The sequence below is a fragment of the Cricetulus griseus genome, chromosome 7 (assembly GCF_003668045.3).
Source record: "Cricetulus griseus strain 17A/GY chromosome 7, alternate assembly CriGri-PICRH-1.0, whole genome shotgun sequence".
Lineage (NCBI taxonomy): Eukaryota > Metazoa > Chordata > Mammalia > Rodentia > Cricetidae > Cricetulus > Cricetulus griseus.
Window position 1 is genome coordinate 99,766,828 of NC_048600.1, and position 22,735 is coordinate 99,789,562.

Consider the following 22,735-nt stretch of genomic DNA (forward strand, 5'->3'; position numbering starts at 1 on the left):
GGCCAGCCTGGTCTCCAGAGCGAGTGCCAGGATAGGCTCCAAAGCTACACAGAGAAACCCTGTCTCGAAAAACCAAAAAAAAAAAGCATAAATCAAAATTAACATCTGAATTGGCTTTGGTGACACAACATTTTATATAAGATTTTTTTTTCAAGTTGTAAAGAATAGCTAATATCTTTAACTCTCTTTAGGCTCAGTTATAAATACCAAATACTTTTAAGTACGAGTAAGTCTTACGATGTTACATATTCTGAGGAAGAAATATGCAACAGAGGGGGGGGGGGAGGAGGCTTGCAAAGGGCCATGACCTGTGTGGACTGACTGACAGCAGATTATTTACTATGGAACTGTTCATGGCAAAGCTCCACCTTGGTGATTGAGCATGATGTTCTCCGGCTTCAGGTCTCTGTAGATGATCCCCTTTTGATGTAAATGCCCCAAAGCCATGGAGATTTCAGCCAAGTAAAAGCTGGAAACAGAAGTGATTTAATAAAAATTTAAAAAGCAATCTATCCAAAGCAGTTTATGTATGGAATAAAATTCCTTGAAAGAAACAGACATGCACCAAAGACCAAATTAGTGGGGGTGGAAGAATGTACTGGGAAAAAAAAGATGGCACAGGATGATGCTACAATGCCGAGGGACATTTGTCACTCATTTTAGTCAAACTATACCATGTTTTATTTTTCCATTAGAACATACTGCTAAAATTGCAAATTGTCCTGTCTATTCTAACTATTATTGATTAGGTTCTGCTCTCTGTGTGTAGGAATTAGGCCAACAGTCATTCAGATCAAACAAATTCCTCCCACCCTCCCCCAACTTTAAGATTCCACAGGAAATAGGGACTTTCTTATTCTCAGAAATCAAGTCTTGATCCATATAGCCTGACCTGTGGAAGCCCACTCATCCCTTACATAATATAGCTGTGTATTTATAGACAGCAACGCCCACAGTATCTGCCCACCCTCTTGCCAGCCAGCCCACAACTATATATAAACTGTGTGACACTCAAATTTATCTACCTCAAAAGAATAAAGGGCTGAATCACCCCTGTCTGGATTCGAAAAGCACAAAGCACTGCAATACTGGCTGTGTAACAATGTTGCAATCCTGCAGATTACTCCAGGATGGAGAGGGTGTGTCCTAGAGGACTGAGGCAGTTTCACAGCCAGCAGGACCACAGCCTCCAACAGGGCTCAGAGAGCCTTCTCCAAAAAAGGGCACTTCATCCCTAAGGCTCTTAAATGCAGCTTCTGTGTTAGAAAAGGCCTGAAATTAAACAATGGAATGCAGTTTGGTAATTAAGATAGAAAAAACATTTAAGTGTTTTCTATTCAATTAATGTGTATGTCAAACTGATTTACTGTTACCCAATACGGTCACTTCACAAAAGGATGTGTATATTTTTAATTTGAAGTAGATGCCATCTTACGAATAGGAGGGCAGATCCCATCCTGGCTATAAAATCAATCCACAGATGTGTATTCAGGTTTATCACCTCCCTAAGACTGCACCTTGGGAACTGGAAAGTCTAAAAAAAAGAGGAGATGATTTCTGATACTTTCCATTGCTCCACATACAAGATTTCACTGGAAAACCACACTCACCCACAACCAAGACAAGCAGCTTACCAATTCAAGGAAATTCTGCAGTGAAGAGCGGTCCACCCAAGGCCTGGGGGCAAAGGAATCACGTGACCTCCAATAGCTGCCCAGTCCCAAAGTTCCCCCTTGACTTCTGAGTGACTGACTGGCTCCAGATCAACTTATTGAATAGTGTGGCTGCCCACAGTGGGAATGTAGTTTTGCTTTTAATTATATGAAACATTACCTGAATCCATACAACCACAAAAATTTTACTTACCAAGCTGTGTCTTCCATGAATATTCCCTCTCTTTCTAACTGCATAAATAGTTCTCCTCCTATAAAGGAAAAGTATTAGTAATAAATATCTTTACTTCAACCCTCTTCTAATGAGTTTGTACTTTCTTCTACATATAAGATTAACTCCTTAAAAACTGGCTTGTAATTCCAGTTTTTATACATGCAAACTTCAAAATACATACAGATTTCAGACCTAAGGTTTAAAAGTCTTGACTGAAGTCTTTCTAGCACCTTTTGGATATGTAAAAAAAAAAAAAAAAAAAAGTACATAATTAATTCACCCAAATTTTAGTGAATGTAACTGTTCCCCATTATCAGAACCTTTATATAAACTGAATGAACCTGACAGTGGCATAATTTGAGTATCAAAGTAAATTATAATAAAGGTTTATACTGTCCTGAGTTATCTTAAAATCCAGGAACCTATAATGATAAAAATAAATGAACAGATAAAGTTTTCAATGGAGAAAGAAAAGCTCTGTATAAGTAAAAGTGGCATGATGGAGTAAGAAAAATCACTTGGCAAACACCACATTAACTGTTGCAGTCAAGAATCAATGGATGCCAAAACTGGACCTGAAAAGCCTGATGAGATGAGATACTCAAGTAATCCCAAAGCATCTCCTCAGGAGATGCTTATTAATTCCAGAGGGGAAACCTGACAGACACCACCTTACACATGTGACCACAACAAACATCAACAGCAGTGGGACAAAGATCTCAATACCATGTACCTCCTGTTCTGAACTGCTAAGAAGGAATACAATGTCGCTTGGACAGTCCCATCAAAAATGCATAACCTGAATCTACTCCCAAAGAAATATCAAATAAACCCAAATTGAAGGCATTCTATAGAAACTGGGATATATTCTTTTTAAAAATGTCAGCATAATGACAGAGAGATTTAAGAACTGCTCCAAAGTAAAGAAAACTAAAAGACATTATATTAATATTAATTTCCAAATTATTTTATAATTCTAGTTACATAAGAAAATGTCCTTGAGTTTAGGAAGTAAATGCTAGCATTTGAGTTGTAAAAATCTTTGAATAGCATAAAAAAATGTTGACTGCATACGTGTGCCTACGTATGTACACACATGCGTGTGCATGAAGGGGAGGACAAGCACATGAGATGACAGAGTGCGGGAGATCTAGGTAAGGGGTGCGGAAGCTCCACAGAACCCTTGTACAACTCCTAAAGTCTTCTATATAAATTTGAAATTATGAAATAAGTCACAATGTAAGTAGCATTGACAGAAAAGGTGTGAAATTCTGCATCTTTCAGGTCCATGTTGAGAGCTATGACAAAACCTGTTTCTTAAAAATCACAGGTATGGCTGGGCATTGGTGGTGCACGCCTTTAATCCCAGCACTCGGGGAGGCAGAGGCAGGTGGATCTCTGTGAGTACGAGGCCAGCCTGGTCTCCAGAGCCAGTGCCAGGATAGGCTCTAAAGCTACACAGAGAAGCCCTGTCTCAAAAAAAAAAAAAAAAAATCACAGGTATGCCAGGCCTGGTGGCACATGCCTTTAGGTCAGTACCCAGGCCCATCTCTAAGTTTGAGGCCAGCCTGGTCTACATAGTTAGTTCTAGGACAACCAGAGCTATAAAAAGAAATCCTGTCTTTAAAAAAAAATTATAATAATTCTAATTCTAGGTGTGTTTGCTGAAGACTCGTGCGTATCGGTGATTTTTAGATATCATATGGGAAGAGGAGGCTGCAGCAGCACTGCCAGAAGCTAAAAGGCAACATGAGCTACCTAGTGAGCTCCAGTCAGCCTGGTTTGCAGAGTAAGACATGTCTCAAAAAAAGAAAAAGGTGTAGGGGTGCTAAGTTCCCAGCAGGGAGCAGGCCCTTGAAAATGTGACTCAAAAACATTCAGTATCTCCTAATAATCTCAGTAAACATCCCCATTTCAATTTAGAAAGGACTATTTAATGGAATATGTGCATTACAGTAACTACCCCAGCTTATTAATGTGTTAAATAATTGATTACAAAGAGATTTACATAAAATTTTACGGACAGGAAAATACCTTCCAAGTTTCTTTTGTATTTGTCTGTTAATAGAACGATTTGTTTACATGTGAATTTCCTTATTCAATGTATCCTTCAATTTTAAAACTTGTTCACAATGAGAAAAAGCATTTTTCACTGGAAAGTAATGTCTGAACCCAGTTTCTGGAGCAAAGGTAAACAATTACATGAACTATGTACTAACCACTGAGATACTCAAGGATGAGGTAGAGTTTTCCACCGGTCTGAAAGGCATAAATTAAATCCACAATGAAGGGATGCTTTACTTCCTCCAGAATATTCCGCTCTGCTTTTGTATGAGCTGTATCTTTAGCATTTCTTACTATCATTGCCTAAAGGAAAAGAGATGATCTATAAGAACAAAATAGTGAACATTTTTATCCCATGGTAACTGGAAAAATCTATTTTATGCTTTTCTGGCCAATACAGAATAGTTCCTACTAGAAACTCAGATGGGGTAATGGAAGCTACTCACTGCTTATAAATATCTAAACTTGTTAGGGTTTTGTAGTAAACATGTAAATGAAAACCTAGATGCATTTGTTTAGGAATCTGTAAACAGATCAAGTTTATGCATATATTCACTTACAGTTCAGGGCTCAGTGTGCTCCCAGCTTTAAACCAAGAGAACAGAACTAACATAAGGAATCCTGTCCTTGGAGCCAGAGCACCAGGAGAAAAGGTATCAATGGGGGCAAGCACAGAACAGTATAGGTAAGCAGGGGAGCTAGCTGCACTCATTCTGCCAAGAAGCCTTCCTGGGTATGATCACAGTAAAACTGTAAAGTTAAGGTGAAATATGGAAGATTAAAAAGCATTCTAGTGGAAAAGAGGCATGACTGAACAGGATGTGTCCAGAGAACCCCAAGGTCAGAATGCTAATGAGTGCTTAGAGATTCCGCTGGAGAAGGAGACAAGAGCCAGGAAATGGAAGGTTGTGCATCCAGGCAGAGGTGTTGAAATCTTAGAGGCAAAGGAGAAATGCTGAGATGTGTGTAATGAATAACCCTCAGCTTTTAGTAGAACTGTGTCTAGGGAAGAAATGACACAGAGCAGGTAGCCAGAACCAGAAACCAAGAAAAATGCCTTGCAACTAAGACAATGAAGATAAATAAAAATAAGAAAGGTTAAAGGTCTGTCATTGGTGCTTGTAGCCTTAGTTTTAAGAGATAATGAAAGATGGGTCTGAAGACACATTTCTATCATTTCAGCATTTGGGAGAGACAGAGGCAGGAAAATCAGGAGTTCAGGGCCAGTTATGGTTATTGAGTTTAAGACCAGCCTAAACTACGTAAGATCTTGTGTCCAGTAATAAGGATAACAAATAATAATAAAAAGTTTTGGAAAAATTATGTAGTTTTGGACACACTAAGCTTAAGTACTAGGAAATTATTCCAAAGGTACACCCCTAGTAATATTGGATGCAAACACAACAACATTATTAGTTATAACAATATCTACAAAAGTGAAAACACTAGAAACAAACAATGTCCATATGCAGAATATTGGCTGGAAGCCTACATAATCTACATATACATAGCCATAAAAGGAATGAGAAACATTTCTATGAAGGTGAGATGATAAGAACATACAAAGTACTGTATCATTTATAGTATATATAGTATATGCTATATTTTGTGAAAGAATGAAGAAAGAGTACAGATATAAGCTGGGTGTGATGGAAAAGACCTAGAATTCCAGTACTCAAAAGCTGAGGCAGAAGGACCTAAGTTTAAGGTCAGTCTATGCTGAGCCAGAAGAGCAACACAGTAAGACCCTGGCTCAGAAAATACAAACATTTGAGCAAATACATGTTATTTGTATCTATAAAATTAAATACAACTAAGAAAGCCTCAAAGCTAACAGAAAAAAAAAATGGTAAGAAATAAGACTTTTGAGTATATTTTCTGAGTAAAATCTCAAAGGCTTTGTCATTTGCCATCTTGCTTAAATTAGTTACTTCAATTATAGAAATTTTTATTTGTTTTGTTTTTGTTTTTTTCAAGCAGGGTTTCTCTGTGTAGGCCTGGCTGTTCTGGGCTAGTTATTTCTTTTCAATTACTTATATTATGTACATTAGTATTTTACATGCATGTATTTCTGTGTGAAGGTATAAGATCTTGGAGTTACAGAAAGTTGTGAACTGCCATGAGAGTGCTGGGAATTGAACCCAGGTCTTTCGGGAGAGCAGTCTATGCTCTTAGCTGCTGAGCCATATCTCTAGCTTGGCCTGGTTGTTCTCTAGAACTCGATTTGTAGATCAGACTGGCCTCAAACTTAGAGAGGTCCACCTGACACTGCCTCCCCAGTGCTGGGACTAAAGGTGTAAACCACCACTGACTGCAATTACAGAAATTTTGATTTCTGAATGTTGATAATTTTACACATTCTAAGAATAAAATGAAATCAAGGACAGAAATATAAAAGAAAACTAAGCACAACAGAAATACATAAATTTGGCCATTCATAGTGATGCACACCTTTTTAATTAATCCAGAGGCAAATGGATCTTTGAATTCAAGGCCAGCCTGGTCTTCATAGTAAGCTCCAGGTCAGCTAGGATTTCATAAAGAGATCCCGTCTCAAAAAAAACAAGCAAACAAACAAAACCCCCAAATTTAACAGAATACAATGTTGATAATTTTACCACAGAAGGAGAAAAGAAAGGGCTCAGTAACTTTAAACTGTACATTTTTGGGCTGGAGATGTGGCCAGTTGGTGGAGTTCTTTTCTAGCAGGAATGAAGTCCTGGCTTCATTCCCTGCCCAGCACCACATAACCAGGAGTGGTGGTGTAAGTCTATAATCCAGCACATAAGGGGCTAAGGCAGAAGGAGTGCCAGAAGTTTGAGTCCAGTCTGGGCTACATACAGTGAGCTCTAGGCAACCCTAAGCAAAAAGTAGGAGCTGGTATTTCAAATACAAAACAAAAACAAATTAATTTAAGAAACAAAACAGAATTCTCATTAGCAGTATTTGAAAACTACAGTGAATCATAATAGAAATAGAAAACAGAGAAACACAGGTCTATACTCAAGTTATAGTATAGTGAGTTAGAGGCCAGCTTGGGCTATTTGAGACCCTGCTTTGCAAAAAGGAACAACTGGAAGAGTTTGAACATAGACTGTATATTAGGAAACAGTATTGCACATTAATGTTAACATTTCCAAGTACAATAATTATACTGCAGTTATATTGGAGTATAAAAACATTCTTATTCTTAACAGAATTTAGGGTGAAGTATTATAGAGTCCACAAGTAACTCTCCAATTACATGGCAAAAGCTGAAATTAAAAATTTGAATGAGAAATGAGTTCCAGGACAGCCAGAACTGTTACACAAAGAAACCCTGTCTTGGGGGAAAATAAAAAAAATTGAATGGCTAGGGCTGAAGAGACGCTCAACAGTTAAAAGCACTTGTTGCTCATGCAGAAGACCTGAGTTCAGTTACCAGCACCCACAAGGCAGCTCATAATCAATCCTCTGTAACTTCAGTTCCAGGGGATCGATGTCTTCTTTTAGCCTCTTGGACAATCAGTCACACATGTGGTGCACAGACATACATGCAAGCAAAACATCATACACATAAATTAAAGAAATCACTTTTAAATAAAAATTAAAAATAGATCAACTCAAAAATTGAACAATTCAGGGCTGGAGAGATGGCTAAGCAGTTAAGAGGACCCAGGTTCAATTCATAGCACCCATATGGTAGATCACTCCAGTTCTAGGGGATCTGACACTCTCTTCTGGCCTCCATGGGCATCAAGCTTGCACATACATGCAAGCAAAACATCCCACAAATAAAATAATAATTTTTCTTTAAAAAGTAGAACAATTCCTCTTAAAAACTATATAGACATCAGAATTTAGGGGTCAAATATTATTATACATATGTGACAGCAGAGAAAAATAGAGAGTAAACAGACAAATTATAGCAAAATGTCACAATTGGTACGGGGAAATGATTCTGAACAGCAATAGCTCTGCAAGCATGAGAACCTGAGGGCCTGAGTTGAAATTCTCAGCACCCACATAAAAACCAGGGCACTGAGAAGCAGAGACAGGTGGATCCCAAGAGCTTACTGCCCTGCCAGCCTTGTAGGAAACCACGGACTAGTTAAGTGAGAACCCATAACAGATCTCAGGACAGTAAGACAGGGAATGACAGAAGACACTGTGTCACTGGGCCTGGTGGTACATGCCTTAAATTCCAGCACTCAGGAGGTAGAAACAGATGGATTTCTTCTAATGTGAGGCCAGCCTGGTCTACATAGAGAGTTCCAGGGCGACAGAGCTACATAGTGAGACCCTGTCTCACAAATGTTTGGCTCCCAGCACTCACATGGCAGCTAACAGCCATTTGGAACTCCACAGGATACAGTGTTCTCTTCTGGCTTCCACAGGAACCAGGAATGCATGTTGTGCACAAAACATATATATATAGGCAAATATTTATACATGTAAAATACAAATAAATCTTAAAAAAAAAAAAAGAGCTGTGGTTAACTTCTTCAGAGTATAGAGATGTAAATTAAGTATAACTAAATAAAGACTAGCAACTGGGAAGCCAGTGATGACTTAGGGACAAGAATATCATTGATATAGTAAAGTCACAAGCCAAAATATTATAAATGAAAACTAACAAACAAACAAAAAACAAACCTTGAAAAAGCAGAGGTGGATCTGGAAGATGGCTCAGCAGTTAAAAGCACTTGCTGTAAAGCCTGCTGACCTGAATTGATCCCTGGAACCCAAACGGTGGGGAGAGCCAACGCCTACAAATTGTCCTCTGAGCTCCACACACTCCATGGAATGCACACATACGTATGTACATGCACATGCACACACACACAACAAATAAATGAGAAAAAGAAGAAAAAATAGAGGTGGTAATGTGGACCCTACTATAGTAGTTTCCCCTACACCCTACTTCTCAAGTTCTAAAGATTCAAAAGGAGATTTTGAGTGAAAGGTTTTGCTTAAACATGTAACAGACATAATATATTTAAAGAAGGAAAAATCATGGGAAGCTGGGCATGGTGACATATGCCTGTAATCGCAGAACTGAGGAGACTAAGGTAAGAGGGTCACAGGTTTGATGCCAGCCAGACCAATTTAACAAACTCTTGACATACAGAGAAGTCCAGGGCCCTCGTGCTGGCTCAGCAGGTAAAGTGCTTGCAATGAAATCTTGACTTGTTTCAATCCCTGGAACCCAAGTAAAAAAAGCCAACTGTGGCAGTGTACATTTGCAATTCTAGCATTCCCACTTCAAGATGGGAGGTAGAAATAGGAGAACTGACTGGAATCATGTAGGCTAGCTAGCCTAGATTATTCACTGTGGTAGAACCAATATGAAAAGAGAGAACTCCCAAAAGTTGTCCTCTGACATTTACATATTGTGGTGCCATGCATGTGCCCACTCAAACACAAATAATAAATTTTTTTTTTTTAGAATAAAAAAAGAAAGCCAGGACAGAGGACAGAACAAGAATGATTAAATAACAGAGTAAAGTATCCAAACAGGTAGAAAAGAATAGGATCTAAAACAGAGCAGTTAGCTCCAGAAAAGAACACATTTCACTAAGTAATAAATTCAGGTAAGACAATGCTGGAATAGGGACCAGGATGGACTGCTGACTGTCTCACAGGAAGGAACAGAGTGGATGGTGCTGGCTGAACAAAAAAAGGGCAGAGAGTAAAAGCTCTGAACAGCCACAGAATGGAAAGATTTGTACAAGAAGATGTCAAATAGTATCCGGATACTCAGGATCTAGAAAGCCATAAAATGGAGTTGGAGTTCATGAGTTTTTCCCACAAGTAATCTACAGATTCATACAATTTCTGCAGAAAATGCTTAGCAACTGATAGAGGAACCCAAGAGTAGTGAGAAACAAGCAGAGTCAGATTAGCCTTTTACGATAAATCAGGTGGTGGCAGGCTATGTTAATTATAGGATGGTCTCAGATTAAAATAAAGTAAAAAGTACACAAAGACCTTGACATGGAATGGAAGTGGAAACTGATGGAGTTGAATTAAAGGCCAAATTGTTAATCAGTTATGTGATGAGAAGGCAATGAGATACCCAGAATAACAAGACCTGGACACAAGAGGAAAGAGACTGAAGTAGATATTAAGTTGAAGAAAAAGATAAAGAAACTAGGTACTTATGTATGTATGTATGTATGTATGTATGTATGTATGTATATAATACTATTTACCTACCAAGAAATAGGTTTAAACCTTCATGGAAAACAGGGTGGCTGAGTAATTTTAAAATAAGCTTATTCATTCTTCCCATGAATGACAAATCAAGTCACTTAGAAACAGAGAGTACATCCCACCTAAATGAAGAGCATTAGCACCAGTATCTCCACACTAGTTTAATAAAAGGTGGAAGACAGGCACAGGCAACCTTGTGAGTAACAAAACTTTGGCCAAAGGCTCTAGCAAGAACAGAGTACCTTGCTTCCAAAGACGGTTACTGTTAGTCTTTTCTTCAATATTCTAAGTAAATAACTAAATGAGACCATTTCCATAAAAAGTAAAGTCTGATAAACCCAACAGGATTTGCAGATGTGAACAACTCACTTAAAATAATGAGATACCTCACTCTCCCCTGATTTCATTTGTCAGTCTGTGAAAGAATTCTTTCATCACACATTTAGGTCTAGTAGATTGATACTCTGCCTCCATGGTCCAAGAAAATCAGAAGAAAAACACTGTAAAGGAGCCTACTAACATCTCATTTAGGGGTTTAGGAATGAAGAAGTATGCTTAACCTGATTTGGATATTATGCAAGGCATATGTGCACTGAGAGAGGGCATGAGGGCAGGTGAGATGGCTCAGCAAGTAAAGCCATTTTTAAAAACACCCGTAAAAGAAAGTAAACAAACAAAAAAGGAAATGAATAATGGAAGCTAAGAAAATCAGATATCAGCCCAGGATCCAACTAAAACTAATTGCAATTCCATTAGGGCAGGATAGCGGATAGGGAACTGTCAAAGAACTCACACAAGAAAACTCCTATGAATTGCTGGAGTATGTCAGTTAAGAACAGCTAAGGTCTTCCCCATATAGCCTCTCAAATAGTCACACTTTGCTGGACACCCCAGACAGTTACTGTGGTTGTGTTTTACTCACAGGACCGTTTCTTCTGTCAGAGGAAATGATTAACAGAATGCGAAAGATCCTGGCTGGAAAGATAACTCAACAGGCTAAAGGTATGCTGCCTAACCTAACAACCTGACTGTGATCCCTGGGACCCACGTGGTAAAAGGAGAAAACTGACTCCTGCAAGTTGTCCTGACCCACCCTCCCACCCCACACAAATAAATGTAATTTAAAAATTGTAACTATGTGAAACCTACTAGTCTCTTTTACCTTGCTTTTGGATGGATATGATCTAAATTCTGAATCCATTCATATTAAGAGGAAGTGGGAAAAGTGATCCTGAATAAACTCCTGAAGAATTAGATACTAAAGATCTCAGGAAAACTTCAAAGTTGTCACTAGCATATTTATAATTCAGGAGGGGATAAAAGAGGCCACATGAAAGAAGAATGGGTTCATTGGACAACAGATTAGGCATCAGTTATTTTAAGCTTAGATGTTCTAGGCCAGCTTGGGCTACAGAGTGATACCCTGTCTCCAAAACAAAAGAAAAGGACAGGCATAGTGCCCACACACCTTTAATCAGCACTCAGCCAAAGGAGAACTTAAGGCAGAACTTAAACAGATCTTTAAGTTCAAGACCAACTTGGTCTATATAGAGAGTTCCGAGCCAACCAGGGCTATGTAGAAAGACCTTGTCTGAAAAAAAATAAAATAAGATAAAAAAAAGAAAAGAAGGAGGAAGAAAGAAACTAGCACTGTCCCCTCTTATTTAATTAAATTTTTTCAAATATATTTTACATGTACAGGTTCTTTGTCTGAAGATACACACCACATGAATGCCTGGTCCCCACAGAGGCCAGGAAAGGGCATCAGATTCCCTGGAACTGGAGTTACAGATGGTTGTGAGCTACCATGTAGGTGCTAGGCATCTATACAGGTCCTCTGGAAGAGCAGTCAGTGCTCTCAACCGCTGAGCCACCTCTCCGGCCCCATTGCCCCCCTTCCAGGAGTATTTCTTAAGGGGAGATACAGTATAGTGACAGGATTATTTGTGCTTATTTCTACCCTTCATCTTAAGGTTGTGCCAGATTCTGACAATAAATTCACATCACTAAAAATGGCAAATCATTAAAAAGGATATGGACAATGGATGACAATATTCTTTGATTAAAAATTGCAGAGTTCCAGGCCAGTCAGGGCTAATAAGGAGATCCTGTCTCAAGTAAATAAAGGGAGAGCAGGACCATACTGGAGAGAAATCTTGAAGCAGAGGTAAGCAACTTTATGAATCTAAGGCCAGCCTGGTCTATATAATGAGTTTCAGGCTATAGTGAGTCCCTGTATAAAAAACAAACAAAAGGTAGGTCTATGGCTCAGTGGTACAGTGCAACAGTATGAGTTGTGGCCGGGGAGAAGGCTCAGTGGTATGAGGACCTAAGCTGGACTCCCCAGAACCATGTCTGTAATCCCAGTGCTCTGCATCAAAGATGGGAGGCAGAGGACAGGAGAAACTCACAAGTGGATCAGCTAGTCTGGTGCATATAGTGGAGAATAACCTCACCTTCCCTTGAATAGGTTGAAAGTGAGGACCAACATCTCCGTCTGACCTTCATATACACACGAATACCCGTACTCACACACATACACACACATGTACACACACAAAGATTGAAAACAAATAAAAATGTCATATATGAATCAAATCTGTCCTAATGACATTAGTGTAGTTCCAGGAAACAGTAATAAGTTAGTTAGTTAGGGCTCAGAGCTCCTCCCTAGAGGAGACTCTGGTGTGTTTACCAGTCACAGCAGGACCACTAGCTCCTGAATCCAATCTCCCGCTGGACTTCCCCCCCCCATGCTCCAAACTTTCTATTCAACAATCTGCTTGATATTTGGTTATCAGCTATATGAACTCAGCTATGAAAGAAGTAACATGCCTAGCATGGTGATGCATACTTGCAAATTATGGCTGAAATTTAGAAGGCTGAAGCAACAGAATCATGAGTTCAAGGCCAGCCTGAACTATATAGTGAGCCTGTCTCACCACCAACAACAACAACAAAAAATAGTTATAAGCAAAAATCTTCAAGAACTTTTTCTCAAGGCAAGATGGTCACTCCAACAAGAAAATAGGGTACAAATAAAGAAATATAAAGCCATAACGTGCAAAAAGCAGAATGGAATATTGAAGAGCTGATACTAAAGTCTTAATGAAAGACATGTCTAGAGAGCTAACAGTACAGACTGGAACAGTCCCCTAAGGAAGCTAGGCATAGTAGTGCACACCTGTAATCTCAGACAATGAAGACAGGAGGGACAGAAGTTCAAAGTCAGTCTTGGCTGCATGAGACCCGGTCTCAAAAAAAACCAAAAAACCAAAACAACAACAACAACAAAAAAAAAAAAAACTAGAGAACACAACAGTAGAGTCAATGAAAATGAACTAAAAGGGCAAGATAGAAAAAAGGTAAGTCAGTAGTTAAAGAAATTATAATCCTAGCCAGGCAGTGGTGGCGCATACCTTTAATCCCAGCACTTGGGAGGCAGAGGCAGGCAGATGGTTCTCTGTGAGTTTGAGACCAGCCTGGTCTACAAGAACTACTTCCAGGACAGCCTCCAGAGGCTACACAAGGAAACCTTGTCTCAAAAAAACAAAACAAAACAAAAAAAAGAGTAATAATATGCCCACTACTTAAAATCATGGAGACCAGAAGAAGCTCAGTGTCCCTCAGAGAACTCATAGTGCTCTCTTTTCTACCCTCATCAGAAATACAAGTATAAAACAAAATAGACATCACAATATCACTCGTATGGGGGAGGAGGTGCTGCAGATTAGACCCAGGGTGTCATGTACACTGAACATGCACTCTACCACGGAGTTAAAAACAGTGCCTACAGACACATTTTTCCAACTGGAAATTTTATAGCAATTAAAATATAGCGTAGAGAGTGAAAAGGAAGAAAGGAGTCACCTTTTTAAGCACCTTCATGGCAAATATCTTCCCAGTATTAGCTCCTGTTACTTTTCGTACTTGAAAAACCTGGACAAAGAAATGAATGTTTGCAATGTTATCAAAAGCCAAACTGTGAAGACCATCTTCCATAATACCCAATCATAAGAAACATGTGATACTGCTGTTCATACTGTAAAAAGAGGGTTACAAAGGACTATGCACAAAAAGGATCCATTAGAAGAGGCCACATTTTAGGATTTACTAGAGAAAGCTGTTAAATGTGGGACTTTCTGTGGTTTTCTGCCACCTGATGGCAGTGTTGGGAAATACCCAACTAAATAGCACTCACAAAATCCTAGTTCATTTAGCACAAACTACGTGTGTTCCCAAACTTAAAAAGCAAATTTCTCAGTTTTTTAAATGAATTTATTCCAGGGATACAACTGTTATTATTTCATACAATGCTAGTAATAACTGACAGATTTTCATCACTCCATTAAAATGTCTACTTACCCAACACTTTTAATTAACAACATATGTATGATTCAAAGTGTTACATATTCAGGATGATTACAACATATTCCAGTGTGCCCTTAACCTTAAAAATAAACTAAAAATGTCACACTTCTAAACACTAACATTAAAACAGTATAGATATTTCTTGATCTAATCAAGTTGTTACGCTTTCTTAAAAGGGAATGTCTGGGGTATAAGGTGTCTTGGGCAGAACATATAAAGGTGAGGTCTTAAATTAGAAAGCCTAGGGCAAAACTAAGAAACCCCTTTCTTACATTCTTTTGTCTTTCCTAACTATTTCTTAGATACTGTAAGTCAAAGAGAATCCATTCAAATTCAAGCCTCAGTAACACATAATTCAATGTGCATGAAGTGAGGAGTGGTCTGCTGTGTTTACAGGGAAATCCTATACAAGGTGCCATTAGGCAAACAGGAGCACAGCAAAGCTGACTAGCACATTAGTGGTTCACTTACTCAGCAAATACTAAGGGCCTACATTATGTCTGTGCACAGTGGTAGGAAAGGGAGAAAACTGAACTCAAACCCTCAAATTATACAAATCAGGGATAGATCCTACACTGATGAATGGAACCAAACTACCCAAGTCAAAGACAGCTATTTCAAAAATACTTCCTACCTTTCCATAGCCCCCTTTACCAAGTACCCGAAGTAGCTCAAAACATTCTGGTCTGATTTTTTCTGGCCCTCTGTTCACACTAGTTTCTGAGATTTCAAATTTCTCACAATGTTCCATGCCACTGGGAAGAAAAGCAAAACCAGAAGTAAATTTGCAAAAAGTTCAATTATATCCAACACATTGTTAAAAAGGAGAAAAAGAAATAGATTCCAATTAGATAAAAGAAAAAAAGCACACAACAGCAAATTTAGTATCTGTGATCTATGTTAACTGATGACTGAGTCAATGACATGGCAGGGTCAAGCTCAGAGTGGACTGGTTACTTTATCTGCTTGCTCACAGAACATGCTATTATTATTTATTTTCTTAAATATGAAGCACCCCTAAACTAAGAAAATTAGAACATGTTTACTAAGCTGATGAAGTAAACAAGCCTTCTAGTTATTCAAATTTAATTCATTCAAAATGTCCACGAGGTCACTCATTACCCAACATGATTCAGCAACTTTAGCAGAAAACCTGGGATCTTTCACAAACGACTCAATCTGTTGTTACACAGCCCAGGCTTATCTCAAACAAATTAGGCAACCCAGGCTGGCCTCAAAGTCATCCTCCTGAGCGCAAGGATTATAGGCATTACCACACTGAGGTCTGTTTTATTTAAAAATTCTTGATAATAAAATATATCTGCATTTCTTCCCATGTCTGGCTTTTCCAGCTTACTAGCTTAAAGTCTCCAAAAAAGGAGTGGCAACTGTGTAGATCACATACATGCTTCTTATGTGAGTAGTCTTGTCTTCTCTACCTCTTGTCGTGCTCTTTACTGAAGGGTGGGGTAAGGAGCACATTAATCACATACTCACCTAACAGAATATGTTCAATATGACTTAAAATTTCATTACTCTCTCTATCTGAATGATGTATTCAGTATTTTGGGGTTGGTGTAAATTTTTCAATAAGAAAAAGTTACAAATACAGTTTTCTGTATTAAATGAGTAAAAATTCACCAGGTAGTGGTGGCACACACCTTTAATCCCAGCACTTGGGAGGCAGAGGCAGAGGCAGAGGCAGATGAATCTCTGAGTTCCAGACCAGCCTGGTCTACATAGTGAGATTCAGGACACCCAGGGCTACACAGACAAACCCTCTCTTGAAGGAAAAAAAAAAAAAAAAAAAAAAAAAATTCCTAACCAACTTGAACTTATATTTAATGTACTCCGAATTTTCATCTTTTTTTTTTTACACACAGACTATTAGAATTCTCCTGTTATATACAGCAACTCAACAAACAACTTTGTAAATATGAGTCATGTTTAAAAGCAGATTATTAGCTAGAATCCCTTGAGGCTATGGACAGATACAACCTACTTGAAAGCACTGTAGGAAAAAATGGAAGTCTTTTAATATACACTTACAGTTCATATGGTCCAACTCCCCCATGGTCCATGCTTTCATTTAACTGACCCTGAAAAATATTTTAAGTTTTAGAAATAAATAACACCAGAAATTTAAAATCTAAGATGTTCAATATTTTATCCCACAATTCAGAGAGAATGAAATAAACCATCTTAAAATTTCTACTTCACTACCAAACAAACATGGTGGTGAACAAAATAAAGTACACAATACTATGGAGACTGCACTTTCAATTTTTTTCTTTTTTGTTTTGAGATAGGGTCTCCCTATATAGCTTAGGCTGTCCTGGAACTCAGATCTATAGAAAAGGCTGGCCTTAAATTCAGAGATCCACCTGCCTCTGTCTCCAGAACACTGGGATTAAAGGCATGCACCACCACCTAGCTAATTTTTTTCATTTTATACCACTAACTACAGCAGCTATTCATTCAGAACCTAAAACAAAACCAACAAAGTTTTCCTTCAGTAATTACATTTATCAGCTATTAAAAATATGATTATTATTCTGAAGCTAAAGGCATTACATTCTAAGATACTAAGTCAAATTATATGCTTCTGTTGGGTAGACCAACATGTCATGAACTCAGCCTAAGGAAACCCCAACTAGTCCAAGATATATAATGTGTAACATGGCTAATCAAAGCAAACTAATTCACCAGCCAATCTAATGATTAAGTCATAGTGTAAGTGAAAATTGTAATTAACCTATTGCATATTGGCAATGAACCCCAAAATTAAATTTAGAAAATGCTACTCCCAACAGAATCTGTAAAATAGCTTAGATGGCCAGGTATGGTGGCAGATGCCTTTGATACTAACACTTGGGAGACCAAGGTAGACATTTCTCTGTGAATTCAAAGCCAGCCTGGTCTACACATGAGACCCTGTGTAAAACAAACAATGGCAAATTAAATAAATAAATAAATAAATAAATAAATAAATAAATAAATCCAACAACTTAGATATGGGGTTGGAGAGATGGCTCAGGAGTTGAGAGAATGAATGTACTGCTCTTACAGAGATCCCAATGTCAGTTCCCAGGACCCACAACAAGCAGCTCACAACAGTTTGTAATGCAGCATGGGCAGGATTGGGGGAAAATTTGAAACCCTTTTCTGTCCTCCTCAAGAACCCCCAGTGGTGTACACAGACATACAGAAATACACACATACACATACACATACACACACACACATTTATTTTTTGGTTTTTCCAGATATAGTTTCTCTGTAGCTTTGGAGGCTGTCCTGGAACTCGCTCTGTAGATCAGGCTAGTCTTGAACTCACAGATATCTGCCTGTCTCTGCCTCCTGAGTGCTGGGATTAAAGGTATGTGGCACCATCACTGCCCATATACACACATACACACACAAATTTAAAATAAAATATATATTTCTCTATATATTTTTAAGTACATCTTAGATGTCAGACATGGTACTGTATGCCTGTAATATCAGTATTTGAGCGATGCAGGAAGGAGAAATGCTTAAACAGTGAGTTCCAGGCCAACCAGGGTGAAGCAGCAAGATCTACATATATGAATGAATGGAAGGAAGAAAGGAAGAAAGGAAGGAAGGAAGGAAGGAAGGAAGAAAGAGAAAGAAAGAGAAAAAGCCAAGCCTGGTATAACAGACCTGTAATCAATTCTAACCGCTTGACTAAGAGACTGAGATCATAAATTCAAGACCTGCCATAGAGTATGTTCACAGCCATCCTGAACAACTTGGTAAGACCTCATATCAAAAAGTTTTGGGATATATCTCAGAGTTAGAGCACTGGACTGGAATGTGCAAAGTCCTGGGTTTGATTCCTAGCATGTATAGCCTCTCCACTCCACTCCCCTATATGAAAAAGTGATAAAAAGATAGTAATTTTGAAAAACAAGTTAGGCTCTGAATAGGTGTTTTCCAAAGAAGACATAAAATGAACAATAACCACACAAAAAGATATTCAGCATTGGTACTAGAAGAAAGATGCATAGAAACATAATCAGCTAATTCCCATATCTTCCCATTCACTAGGACTGCAGACAAGGGAGGAAAGGGAGAGAGAAGAATCCGTCATACACTGCTAGTGTGAATGTAAAATGGTGTAAGTACTTCAGAAAATAGTTTGGCTCTCTCTTAAGAAGTTCAACATAGTCTGACTGGACAGATGGCTCAGCTCTGGCTGCTCTTCCAGAGAACTTAAGTTAAATTTCTAGCATCCACATAATGGCTCACAAATGCCTACAATTCTAGTTCAGGGAATCTGACATCTTCTGGCCTCTTACATGCAAGTAGCACATAGACATACATGCAGACAAAGCACACCTACGCTTAAAATACTTTTTTAAAAAGTTAAACAGAGCCAGGTGGTGGTGGCGCACACCTTTAGTCCAGCACTCGAGGCAGAGGCAGGCAGATCTCTGTGAGTTCGAGACCAGCCTGGTCTACAAGAGCAAGTTCCAGGACAGCCTCCAAAGCCACAGAGAAAACCTGTCTTGAAAACAAAAACAAAAACAAAAAACAAACAAACAAAAAAAACAAAAACACAAAAACAAAACAAAAAAAGAGGCTGGGCATTGGTGGTGCACACCTTCAATCCCAGCACTTGGGAGGCAGAAGCAGGTGGATCTCAGTGAGTTCTAGGCCAGCCTGGTCTACACAGTGAGTTCCAGGATGGCTAGGACTGTTACATAGAGAAACCTTGTCTCGAAAACTGCCCTGCCTCCTCCCCCTCCAAAAAAGAAAAAAAAAAAAAAAAAAGGAGTTAAACATAGGCTGGGCATAGTGGCACACCTTTTATCCCAGCACTCTAGAAGCAGAGGCAGAAGGATATCTGTGAGTTAAAAGTCAGCCTGGTCTACATAGGGAGATAGGGAGACCTTATCTTAAACACAGGGAGACCCTATCTTAAACAAACAAATAGGTTAAACACAGCTGGTCAGAGCTGGAGAGATGGCTCAGCAACTAAGAGCACCACGGCTGCTCTTCCAGAGGACCAGGATTCAATTCCCAGCATCCACATGGCAGGTTACTAAGTATCAATAATTCCAGTCCCAGGGGATACAATGCCTTCTTCTGGCCTCCAAGGGCAGGCACTACACACATGTAGTGTGCAGGCAAACATTCATATGCATAAAAATAAACATAAAAAAAGTGGGACATGAGTGAGAACACTTTAATCCCAACACTTGGAAGGTAGAGGTGGACAGATCTCTGTGAGTTCCAGGTCAGGCTAGACAATGCTACAGAGTAAGACCTTCTACACAAAAACAAACAAAAAATCCACCAATAAACCAGGTTTTTAGTTTCTGTCCTCCAGACAATCATGGCTGCACTTTAAAGACAATGACTAACTTCTCTCAGATGTGATAAAACTAGTGTTACATAATTGTCTTTATCTTTAATGTTGGCTTTACTTAATTCTAAATTAAAGACCACAGGATAGTTAACAGGGAGCTTCCTTTGAAGCCACCTCAGCAGACATGCCCCCAGGCTGTGGCTCATTTCTGGAGCCTGCTCTACCACTTGCACCTGCACTAACTTCCTACCGTTACTTTCTAGAACAGAGACATCAGAGGCACAACTCTTTTCTGCCACTCGCCATACCTTTACAAAAAATCTCTCACCAAGGGATGTAGGTAAACACTGAAATACACATTGACAATATTCTTTCAAAGTTAATTTTTCATTCAGAATTTTTCTCTTGCTGCTTTAACATTCACCTGTGTGGAGGCTGGAGAGATGGTTAAGAGCACTGGCTGCTCTTCCAGATGTCTGGGTTCAAGTCCCAACACCATATATAACTGCAGTCCCATGGGATCCCATGCCCTCTTCTGGTGTGCAGACATGCTTGCAGACAAAACACCCACATACACAAGGTGGAAAAAAAAAAAAAAACTTCTTGGGCAGTGGTGGCACATGCCTTTAATCCCAGCACTTCGGAGGCAGAGGCAGGTGGATCTCTGAGTTTGAGGCTAACCTGATCTACAAAGAGAGTTCCAGGACAGTCAGGGTTGTTACACAGAGAAACCCTGCCTTGAAAAAACAATATATATATACAAATACATATATGTATATATGTAAAGAAATATATATGTATAGACATATACATATATGTAATAATAATTAACAAAAAAGAAGCCATGAATTTGAAGGAGGGCAGGAAGGGGTATATAGAAGGAGTTGGAGGAAGAAAAGGGAAGGGAAAAATATAGTTATAATTAACAAAAAATTCTAAATCTATCTAAACTCTAATTAATTAGCATGAAGTCTCAATGAAAGTGAACATGTCATAAAAATTTAAATGAATTGTTCCCCAATGGGAAAAATTTATCCTCAATCCAGACATGAACTAAGACAAATTTCTAAGCCACATGGTAGCATATGACATTGCACTTTTGGGATGTTAGGGCAATAGGTTCAGAGTTTGGGGCCACGATGGATTACTCAGTGAGACCTTGTTTCAAAACACAAAGTGGGGCACAGTATGGGCACCGTAGGGCATACCTGTATTCCTGGCTCTTGGAGAAGGGAGGAGCAGTCCAGGCTACATGCTATCCTATCTCAAAAATAGTAAATAGGCTAAGTGTGGTGGCTCACACCTTGAGAGACAGAAAAGACTTTGTCAGTTCCATCCAGGGCTACATAGTAAGACACACATTTTTTTTGTTTTGTTTTTGTTTTTGTTTTTCAAGACAGGGTTTCTCTGTGTAACAGGCTGGCCTCAAACTCACAGAGATCTGCCTACCTCTGCCTCCCCAGTGCTGGGATTAAAGGTGTGAGCCATCACCACCCCATAGATCCTATTAAAAACAAAACTGAATAATGAATGTGTCTGTGTATGTTTGCACACACACTTGAGAGTGTGTACTTGAGAACAAGCGCTCAGTCTCGTGCCATTGTACACATGTGGAGATTAGGGGTCAACTTGTGGAGGTCAGTTCTCTCTTCCCATCATGTGGGTTCCAAACTTAGGTTGTCAGTGTAGCAGCAAGCTCCTTTATCTACTGAGCTGTCCAGCAGAGCCCTAAAAAAAAAAACTTAAAAAATTTTTTTCTTTTGAGTCCAGCAGTGTTGGCATATGCCTTTAATCCCAGCACTGGAGACAGGTGGTGTTGGAACCTGGTATGCTGACCCCGCCCCCTGACAATGGGTGGGATATGACTATGTGCATTCAGGCAGATACTTAGGCAGCTCCTAAGGGCCCTGTGTTGCATAGCCAAGACATGGCTTCATCACAGCACGAGTTACCGGGCTTCTTCATAAGGACATGCAAGCTTCCCCTTTTAAGGGTGTACCTCCACATTCTCTCTCTCCCTTCGTTTCCCTCTCTCTTTCCAGTGGTAGACCACTAATTCTTCTCTCTTACTCTCTGCCCTGTTCTGTTCTTCCATTTCTTTCTCTCTCCCCCTCTAGATTTCCTGCCATAATAAACTCTGTGATTAATATACTCTTTATGCTCTCTATAATTCGTGTTCCATTGCGCCGGCACCAGCCCCATCTTGAGGCCTCTATTTTTCTAATTTTTAAACTTTTACAGAAGAACAACAGGTGGATCTTTGTGAGTTGGAGGCCAGCCCTGTCTACAGAGAGAGTTCCAGCACAGCCAGGGCTACACAGAGAAACCCTGTCTTAAAAACCAAAACAAAACAAAAATTTTCTTTTGAAACTAAGTCATTTTATATACCCTTAGTTATAACTTGCTATACAGACAGGCTGGCCTTGAATTCAGAGATCTACCAACTATTAGGATTAAATGCATGCGCCACCACACCTGGCAGTAAAAAACTTTTATAATCTACTATCTCATTCTAAATCTTGTATAATATCTCGGCAATTGTTTTAAATTTTTAACTGGCAGAAAAAGCAAAGAAGCATTTGACATTTTCTTAATCTAACAAAATTCTCCAGAGGAAAACTTTGCCTTAGTTTCAACTGATTACCACAGAAATAGACAAACAACAGGAAGAAAAAAACCACCTCATCATCAAAATCCTCTTGCTCATTAGTGTGATTATCCATTACTTTACACCTTTAAGGCTTTCATTCTGTTTTTTTTTTTTTTAATTACATAGTAGCCACTCAACTCTATCTATAAATTGTTAATTTAGTTTCATCATTTACTGTCTGAAGAATTAACTACATAAATGCCTACACTTACTAATATAGATTCACCCAATAC

The 22,735-nt window shown here is 38.9% G+C and overlaps 1 protein-coding gene across 5 annotated transcripts in view; it reads right to left on the minus strand.

Annotated features, from left to right (window-relative positions):
- The window catches only part of Rps6kb1 (ribosomal protein S6 kinase B1), a 40,505-nt gene that overhangs the window by 13,887 nt on the left and 3,883 nt on the right, over positions 1-22,735 (minus strand). For 3 of the 5 annotated variants that reach the window (XM_027426359.2, XM_027426360.2, XM_027426362.2), the window contains exons 2-7: positions 16,567-16,616; positions 15,152-15,272; positions 14,017-14,085; positions 4,107-4,254; positions 1,867-1,924; positions 369-469 (exon numbers count right to left, since the gene is read on the minus strand). In XM_027426359.2, the coding sequence (XP_027282160.1) occupies positions 369-469; positions 1,867-1,924; positions 4,107-4,254; positions 14,017-14,085; positions 15,152-15,272; positions 16,567-16,616 (547 nt within the window). Of the gene's footprint in view, positions 1-368; positions 470-1,025; positions 1,273-1,435; positions 1,535-1,634; positions 1,678-1,866; positions 1,925-4,106; positions 4,255-14,016; positions 14,086-15,151; positions 15,273-16,566; positions 16,617-22,735 lie in introns of those variants that run through there. The other 2 variants (XR_004770747.1, XM_035447591.1) reach the window with 2 other exon arrangements.